This window comes from Piliocolobus tephrosceles, chromosome 7 (genome assembly GCF_002776525.5).
Source record: "Piliocolobus tephrosceles isolate RC106 chromosome 7, ASM277652v3, whole genome shotgun sequence".
In the NCBI taxonomy this organism is placed as follows: Eukaryota; Metazoa; Chordata; class Mammalia; order Primates; family Cercopithecidae; genus Piliocolobus; species Piliocolobus tephrosceles.
Window position 1 is genome coordinate 9,732,929 of NC_045440.1, and position 9,424 is coordinate 9,742,352.

The window sequence follows — 9,424 nt, forward strand, 5'->3', positions numbered from 1 at the left end:
GAGACAGTCTTGCTCTGTCACCCAGGCTGGAATACAGTGGTACAATCTCAGCTCACTGCAACCTCCACCTCCTGGGTTCAGGTGAGTCTCCTGCCTCAGCCTCCCAAGTAGCTGGGATTACAGATGTGTGGCACGACACCCGGCTAATTTTTGTAATTTAGTAGAGATGGTGTTTCACCATCTTGGCCAGGCTGGTCTCGAACTCCTGGCCTCAAGTGATCCGCCTGCCTCAGCCTCCCAAAGTGCCGGGATTACGTTGTGTGTGAGCCACCCTGCCCAGCTTAGAATTTCATATGCTGGGAAACTTTAACAAGAAACAAATCGTATTACATTCTATCTTAGCCCAATTCTCTCCAACTGAAAACAATGTGACTTCTGAATAAGACACATGGCGTATGAGTGTGTGACTGGAAAGAACCGATGCTGACCCACCCGCCCAGTGGGAGGCACTTTACTACGAAGCCCTTTCCAGCATTCAGACAAAGCCACCCCACTCCTCAACAGGTGTGACGCCCCCGGACACCATGGACTCCTCTCCTAGATGCTTGACACGGTCTGGTGCGGCTAAACTGACAGAACCGGCCAGGACATTCACAAAATTATAATTTCTTAAAAATACTTTGTAGCTACTTCAAAATTAATACTAATGAGAAATAAAGTTAGTATTGCCCTCAGCACTAAACACAAAACATTCACTGCCTCATTAATTCAAAAGCCATTATTCACGGAGCTTCCCAGAATCGGTGTACCGGATCCGCTGGTGCCCAGGAGCCCCGGCCGGAGCAGCTATGGCCTCTTCTTCCGCAGCAGCTGCCCGTTGCCTTCTGGCCTGCTCTTGGCTTCTGGCTGTGCAAAGTTCCAGTCCACCGGATTGAGAAGCTGCTGAGTCTTCTTGTGGGTCCAGTATGGATTGATGATTAGTGTGAGCAGAGCCAGTCCGACAAGGAAAAGTGCTAAATGAGGCAGATACAGGCTGCTGACCAGGCCGTCCCAGTGCCAGAAAAACACCCACCACATGTGGTAGATCACGACCATGCGGCAGTGAAACATGTGGATCATCAGCCACTGGTTGAGCTTCCAGAACAGAGACTCGGACCAGCCTGCCTGCACAGAGACAAGACAAATGCACGAGTTAATATGAAACTGCCAACATTCATTCTTCACATCACAAAGAGGTATTTGCTACCTTATTTACCAAGGAAAACAAATTCATTTCAAAGCAACAGAATTTCCTCCCCAGGGCTCTGCTCTCACTGGGACTTCATTCTGAAAGGAGGCCGCCGGCTCCGTGGGCGCGCCTGGGCCAGCAGGGTTGACCCTTGCCCGCTCATGCTGTTCTCCTGCTCCTCTTGCTCTTTGACTTCCGTTCCCTAAAGCTATGATAAATTCAACCTTTCTTTCAGTCTCCCTTCCATCTTTGTTTTATCTTGAATTTGCACATATTAGGTAAATAACCAATATTTATTTGGCAAAACCAGACACAGGTATCTGAAGCTCCCATACTTAGACCCTGGGAAGTGATGAGGTCATGGGGGTGGGGCCCCATGATAGGATTAGTGTCATAAGAAGAGGAAGAGACCACAGCCTTCCCCTCCTCCATGCTAGGACACAGCCAGAAGGTGGCCATGTAAACCAGAAGTGGGTCTTCACCAGACACGAATCTGCTGGTGCCTTGATCTCAGACTTGCAGCCTCCAAAACTGTGAGAAAGGAATTTCTGCTGTTCAAGCTGCCTAGTCTATGGCAGCCTGCTGTGGCAGCCTGAGCTGACTAATACAGTATACCACCCTGGCAAAATATTCTAACTTGGGCCGGGCACGGTGGCTCATGCCTATAATCGCAGCACTTTGGGAGGCCGAAGTGGGTAGATCACTTGAAGTCAGAAGTTTAAGACCAGCCTGGCCAACATGGCAAAGCCCCACTTCTAATAAAAATACAAAAAAATTAGCCAGGCATGGTGGCGCACCATGTAATCCCAGCTAATTTGGGAAGCTGAGTCATGAGAATCATTTGAACGTGGGAGGCAGTGGTTGCAGTGAGCTGAGATCGTGCCACTGCACTCTAGCCTGGAGAAACAGTAAGACTCTGTGTGAGACTCTGTCTCAAAAAAATAAAATAAAATGAAAAGTTCTAACATGTTCTTCTGGTAGTTTTGAATATTTAAAGCCCCAGGTGTATTAGCTTTTATCGACAGTCCCCTACTCACAACGGTTTGACTTACAATTGTTTGATTTTATGGTGCCAATGTGATACACCCTCAGTAGAAACCGTACTTCAAGTACCCACATAACCATTGTTTCAACTCTCAGTATAGCATTCACTGAATTACGGGAGTTGTTCAGCATTCTGTTGTAAAACAGGCTTTGTGCTATAAGATTTTCCTCAAGCGTAGGCAGAGCCAAGTCTTCTGGGCATGTTAAAGGCAGGCCAGGCTGTATACCATGATGTTTGGTAGGCTGCTTGTATTAAACACATTTCTGACACAATATTCTTAACTTATGATGAGCTTATTGGGATGTAGCCCCATCCTGAGTCAAAGAGCATCCATTCTAAGTCTGGACTGAAAAAATAAATGTGAGGGAAATTAGAAGAGAAAGGCCAGCAGAACAGAGTAGCCCAGCCTGCCTCACACAACTGTCACTGGAGTCTTTCCCAGGTCTCAGAGGGGACATCGGGGCTCCCACGTGTGCATCATGGCAGCCTGATGCACACACACGCCTTCAGAGACCGCCAGTGCCACTTTCCACAAACATCACCCCAACCCCGGGTGCAAACGAAACACTCCCACCTGTGTTTGGGGCCAGCTCAGTGGGCCGGGACCACACACCTCCCACGCACTCAGCATTGCTGAGGCACAACAAACACTCAGGAAGAAGAGCAGAGGAAGCAGGATCCAAAACAGGCCTGGAGCTTCCAAACTGAACGGGACAGGGGAGAAACTCACGCAGACCAGAAGAACCCGTGGCTGTCAGTTCTGGACAGTTAAGTGACATGGGATTGAAACGAAATGTGAAGAGTTAATATACTATAACTTATTTCTTACTTGGGAAAGTATAGAGTTAGGCTACAAGTTCTTGGAGGTTCTCGATATGTCTAACGCAAAAGTCCCAAATGTAGCTGGCTCTCAGCCCCTGGGGAGACTGCAGATCCTGGTTTGCCTGGGCAGTCCCTGACATCCTCGTCTGGGTGGTAAACAGTATAGTCACTCTGACAACTGGCCACAACCACCAGGTCCAAAAGTGGTGAAGGACAATGCTGGACTTTGGCACAGGCAAGTTTTCGATCTCACACCTCCCTCAGACCCACAGTGGCAGGACCAGGTGGACCCAAACCCAGGTGAGGCCTGACAACGGCACCGACAGCAGTGTCCAGGGCTCAGCGCCTGTTTCAGTCCACAACACACAGTGTAGAGACAGACGGTGGCCCACACGAGACCATGATGGAGCTGAACAGTTCCTATCATTTACTGTTTGACTATACTACACTTTCACCATTATTTTGGAGTGTGCTTCTTCTCTGATGAAAATAAAGTTAACTATAAACAGCCCCAGGCAGGTCTTTCAGGAAGGTCCAGAAGAAGGCATGTCATCACGGGGGGTGGCAGCCCATGTCTGTTACTGCCCCTGAAGTCTCTCCGGTGGGACGAGATGTGGAGGTGGAAGAGAGTGATATGGACGATCCTGACCCTGTGCAGAGCTAGGTCAATGTGTATCTGCGTCTTAGATTTCAACAATTTAAAAAAAAACTTTTTTAATTAAGAAAAGTTTACAGAATAAGGGTATAAAGAATATATATATATATATATATATATATATATATACACACATAATGTATTTGTGTTTTAAGCTAAGTGTTATTACAAGAGTGGAAAAGTTTTAAAACTTTAAAATTTATAAAGTAAAAGAGTTAACAGTAAGTTAAGGTTAATTTATGATTAAAGAAATTTTTAATATAAATTTAGCATTGCTTAAGTACACAGAGTTCATAAAGTCTACAGGAGTGCACAGTGATAGGCCCTCACACTCACCACTCATTCTGACTCGCCCAGAGCAGCTTCCAGTCCTGCAAGCTCCATTCCCAGTTCACACCCTGCATGGGTGTGCCATTTTTCATCTTTAACATGGTATTTTTACTATACCTTTCTATGCTTAGGTATGTTTAGATACACAAATATTTACAGGTGTTTTACACTTGCCTGCGGTATTCAGTACAGCCACGGGCTGTCCAGGTGTGCAGCCTGGGAGCAATGGGCTCTGGTGCATAGAGCCGAGGGTAGAGTTGGCTTAGACACATGGAAGGGCACTCTATCATGGCCGCTGGATGACGAAATAGCCTAAGGACACATTTCTCAGAACACACCCGTCGTTGAGCAACACATGACTGTACATGGAACGGTATCACACACTGTGTACTCTTTTGGGTCTGGGTAACGTCTCTGACCGTGTCTGTGTAAACCATCCATATTGCTGCCCACCCCTCTGCTGCGTGGACAAACTCAGCTCACAAGCCCTTTCCACTGATGATGGGACTTCAGTAGGATGCAGTCTGAGGCCAAATGAACAGCGTGGCTAAGACAATCCCAGTACCCCTGTTCGAGTGAACATGTGGGTGCACTGGGGTCAGGCACAGACCTATGCATGGAGCCACAAAGACACCAGAAGTCTCACACACTGTTTTCCCTCGCTAGTTATCAAACTGAAGACACTCAAGCATTTATCAAACGGCTGACAAAAACTAAAGGAAAGACAATGCTCCTTCTGTCACGCAGTGGACTGCAGCATGGCTACACAAACGTGTGCCACTCACAGAGTCCAGATTCCAGAACCTTCTGTCATCACGTGTGTGTGTACTGGAGCAGGGCCACACACACATCTGCCCCTCACAGATTTCACCTTCCAGAAGCTTCTATCATCACATGTGTATACTGGAGCAGGGTCACATGCATATCCAACACTCACAGATTTCACCTTCCAGAACCTTCTGTCATCACATGTGTGTGTACTGGAGCAGGGCCACATTCATATTCAACCCTCACAGAGTTCACCTTCCAGAACCTTCTGTCATCACATGTGTACTGGAGCATGACCACACATACAGCTGCCCCTCACAGATTCCAGTTTCCAGAACCTTCTGTGTGAACATGCAAGTATCCCCCTGACAGACCCCATCTTCCAAAATCTTCTGTCATCATTTGTGTGCTGGGGTACTGCCATGCATGTGTGCCCCTCACGGATTCCAGCTTCCAGAATCTCCTGTCATCATGTGTATGGAGCACCACCACCACACACGTGTGCCCTTCACAGATTCAGCTTCCAGAATCTTCTGTCATGTGTGTGCTGGAGCACCGCCACACACACGCGTGCCTCCCACAGATTCCCACTTATGGAAGACTGAGAATCGTCTTTGCTATGACCTGGCGCCTGGCACAGGGCCTGCAAGGGTGCTCATTACTCCTCAAGAGAGCATACGGTATCAACAGGAGTGAACAGAGTGTGTGAAGACAAAACAGTGAAGAGTCGACGTTTTGAATGTCAGAATCCTCTGCGTTAGCTGGAAGGCCCCACACAGTGATGAACTGTACAGTACACCATGCACTCAGTCCCAGGCTCTCGCGAGCTCAGCCTTCATTCACTCGGCCATTCCCTCACAATTCACAAAAAGTTCTCCTCCACCATTTTCCTCACTTACTGAAAGCAGTCATCTTAAATTATCAATAGTCACATCAGAATATAATCACTACCTTAAGTTTAGAAAACTCAAAGCTTGAGAACTGAGAGTTCTTTGGTTTTACTAAGGCACTAAAACTGTTGTAGTCAAAGTCACCAAAGGCTTTGAAAAAAGAGGCAAAATCTACAGGAACAAAATCTGTGACATAACACATGCAAAGCTCTGTCGCCCGGCAGTTATATCCATACTTAAATATAAAGCTGCCCTCAGTATCCTTGGGGGACTGGTTCCTGGGCTCCCTGCAGATACCCAAAGCCACGGATGCTCAAGTCCCTTACATAAAATGGCTTTGTATGTGCATATAACCTAAGCACACTGTCCCTTACTCCTTAAATCATCTGTAGATTACTTATAATACCTAATACAACGTAAGTGCTATATAAAATTGTTACATTGTATTGGTATTTGTTATATTTTTTATTGTTGTATTATTCTAAATTTTTCCCAAATATTTTTGATCCACAGTTGGTTGAATCCAGACACAGAACCCATGGAATCAGAAAGTCGACTGTATACATACATATATACACACACACATGTATAAATACAAAATATATAAAAACTGACAGTGGGTTTTGGTTTTTGGTTGAGATAGGGTCTCACTCTTGCCCAGGCCGGAGTGCAGTGGCGTAATCACAGCTCACTGTAACCCTGAACTCCCAGGCTCAGGTGATCCTCCCACCTTAGCCTCCCAAGTGGCTGGTACTACAGACGTGTGCCACTACGCCCAGTTAATTTTTTTTTTTTTTTTTTTTTGTAGAGACGAGGTTTTGCCATGTTGCCGGTCTTGAGCTCCTGGGCTCAAGTGATCTGCCTGCCTTGGCCTCCCAAAGTGCTGGGATTACAGGTGTGAGCCACTGCACCCGGCCTGACAGTGTTTTTATATCACCTCATTTGTATTTTGAACTAGTGAGTCTGTGGATACATCATGTTTAGATGTTTGAGTCCTATGTAATTCGAAACATTTCAGAACCAAATCTAAGACAGAAATCTAATACGAAGAACAAGCCACTGTGCTCGACTTAGACACCCATCCTAAATTGATGGTCATATTTTGTCTTTACATCCTTTAGTTCTGATCAATCAGACCTTGATGGGGGAGAAATGTTGAATCCTCATGCCCTACTGCTATGCGAGAATCTATCAGCTTTAAAAGAATTTCAAAATTTTAGACACAGTGTTTTCTTACTGCATTTACTAGTATTTCAACTAGAGCAGACATACTGGCCCTGAGCTATATTAATTGAGGTTATAATTTTCTGTTATTGAGGTCTGTTGGCTTTATACAGTTAACATGAGCAGGGTTAGAAGTAAATACTTAAATAACCCTTTCTCCATTCTACACAAACAGCACCCTAAAAGCTTTAGAGAATGTGCAAACTCCAAAATAAAGTCTTGCTCTCTGAGTCTGTCCTCCTGGAGGCTGGGCTCCACCACCACACCTGGGGAAGGAGAACTGCTGGAGACGCCTGTGTCGGCAAATCCTGCAAGAGGCGCTGTCCCCACACCCGGCTCCAGGAGAAGCACAGATAAAACAGGAGAAATCCAACACTGCTTTCCTCCGAGGACTGCAGAGACTGACTCATTTCTTGTTGTTTTTAAAGAACTTGTAATAAAAAAAAAAACAAACAAGGTAACTATTAATCTATTTCTCGAAACACACTAATGACCCTAAACACACGATCTTGTGGGATGTATTAATAATTTAGTCACTGTTTACCACTTGGAACATTGATGCGGTATTGATGTTTAGAGAATCGATGTGAGTGAGCACCTCTGCTTTCCTTTCAAGAACTTTATTTTCTGCCACAGCCGAGTGACTCCTGAAGTCTGGTGTTTCCAGGTGAGAGGAGCAGGCAATGTGGGGAGCAGGCAATGTGGGGCGCAGGCCAAGGCCTCTTCCTCCAGCACACACCTCTCCACTCCACACTGATCTCACACCAGACAAACCCGGGGAAGTCACAGCCCTGCCCCACATCCCCAGAAGCCCGCACTCTTACGGAAATAACGCCCACAAAGAGAAAACTGGAAAACTGCATGCCGCCCACAGGACGCTGATGAGGTCCCAGGTCACAGCATCATTCCTAAAATGAGCCCACACTTAGACCAGCAGCTTCATATTCAGTCATTTGCTCAGCAAGGAAACTCAGTAGCCAGGTCACTCGAGGGCCTCTTTCAAACCATTCATGGTTCTAACCCTTCTTCCCTGGTAAGGTCCAGCCAAATCACACCTGCCCCCAAACTCCTCCTGCCACCGCCCAAACCACGCACTCACGAGGACGTCTCCAGTATTGCCTGCTGTGGGCTCCATCTACTTCCATGGCCACCCTGTGAGGCTCTGCACTGGCGATAACTGTGCCCCACTCACCCTCACTCACTTGCCTTAACTCCGATGTGTCTCCCTCTCCTCCTGCACAGGGTCCCCATCTGGGGCCATGGCTTCTCTGCACTTTCCTGTCACTGTGCTCACACACCCCATCTGGTGCCAGATGGGGCCAACCTCAGGGGACAGCAGGAACACAAGCTCCTCCTTGAGCTCCCAGGTGCCAGCACAGTGTCTGACACCTGGCTGGAGTCCATGGGGGTCACACGTGAACAGTCTGTACTGTTTACACTTCAGTGCACTTTTGATGAACTGATACCATCTACCCACCCAGACCCCGAAGGCAGGAGTGATTTGTTATGCTTACGTTTCCTCTCAAGGCTACCAGTTTCCTGTACACAAGAAACGTGCAGTAACACGACCCATTCGTGTAAATGGCTGAACATGTGCAGGATGTCAAATTTAATATCAAATATCCCATAAACAACATGATGGGTCATAAAAGACAGCAAGAATCTACGTAAAAACAATTTTAAGGCTGGACACGGTGGCTCATGCCTGCAATCCCAGCACTTTGGGAGCCCGAGGCGGGCATATCACTTGAGGTCAGGAATTCGAGACCAGCCTGGCCAACATGGTGAAACCCTGTCTCTACTAAAAATACACACACGCACAAAAATTAGCTAGGCGTGGTGGTGGGTACTGTAATCCCAGCTACTTGGGAGGTTGAGGCAAGAGAATTGCTTGAACCTGGGTGGCGGAGGTTGCAGTGAGCCGAGATGGCGCCACTGCACTCCAGCCTGGGCAACAGAGTGAGATTCCGTCTCAAAAAAAAAAAAAAAAATTAAATTGTTTAACATGAAGAACATTTTGACATCAATATGACAATCAAGTGACAAACATTTTTAAAACATGTTCTTCAAAAACAGAAAGAAAGTGCTAGGCAAATAACTATGCAAGGTCACAATACTTCTGAGCACTAGTAAAACAACCTTATTCAAAACTAAAAAGCAAGCAAGACGTGTGTACACACATATATTACTTCAGTTTTTTTAAAGTATTAAAAGAGGCCAGGCGTGGTGGCTCACACTTGTAATCCCAGCACTTTGGGAGGCCCAGGCGGGCAGATCATGAGGTCAGGAGTTCAAAACCAGCCTGGCCAACATAGTGAAACCCCACCTCTACTAAAAACACAAAAAGTTAGCCAGGCGTGGTGGTGTGCACCTGTAGTCCTAGCTAACTTGGGAGGCTGACACAGGAGAATCGCTTGAACCCGGGAGATGGAGGTTAAGTGAGCCGAGACTATGCCACTGTACTCCAGCCTGAGTGACAGAGTGAGACTCTGTCTCAAAAAAAAAAAAATATATATATATAT

At 46.6% G+C, this 9,424-nt stretch overlaps 1 protein-coding gene across 3 annotated transcripts in view; it reads right to left on the minus strand.

Annotated features, from left to right (window-relative positions):
- The window catches only part of CLN8 (CLN8 transmembrane ER and ERGIC protein), a 17,285-nt gene continuing 7,861 nt past the window's right edge, over positions 1-9,424 (minus strand). For all 3 annotated transcript variants that reach the window (XM_023219110.1, XM_023219111.1, XM_023219112.1), the window contains exon 3: positions 1-1,104. In XM_023219110.1, the coding sequence (XP_023074878.1) occupies positions 787-1,104 (318 nt within the window). In that variant the 3' untranslated portion in view covers positions 1-786. The remainder of the gene's footprint in view (positions 1,105-9,424) is intronic.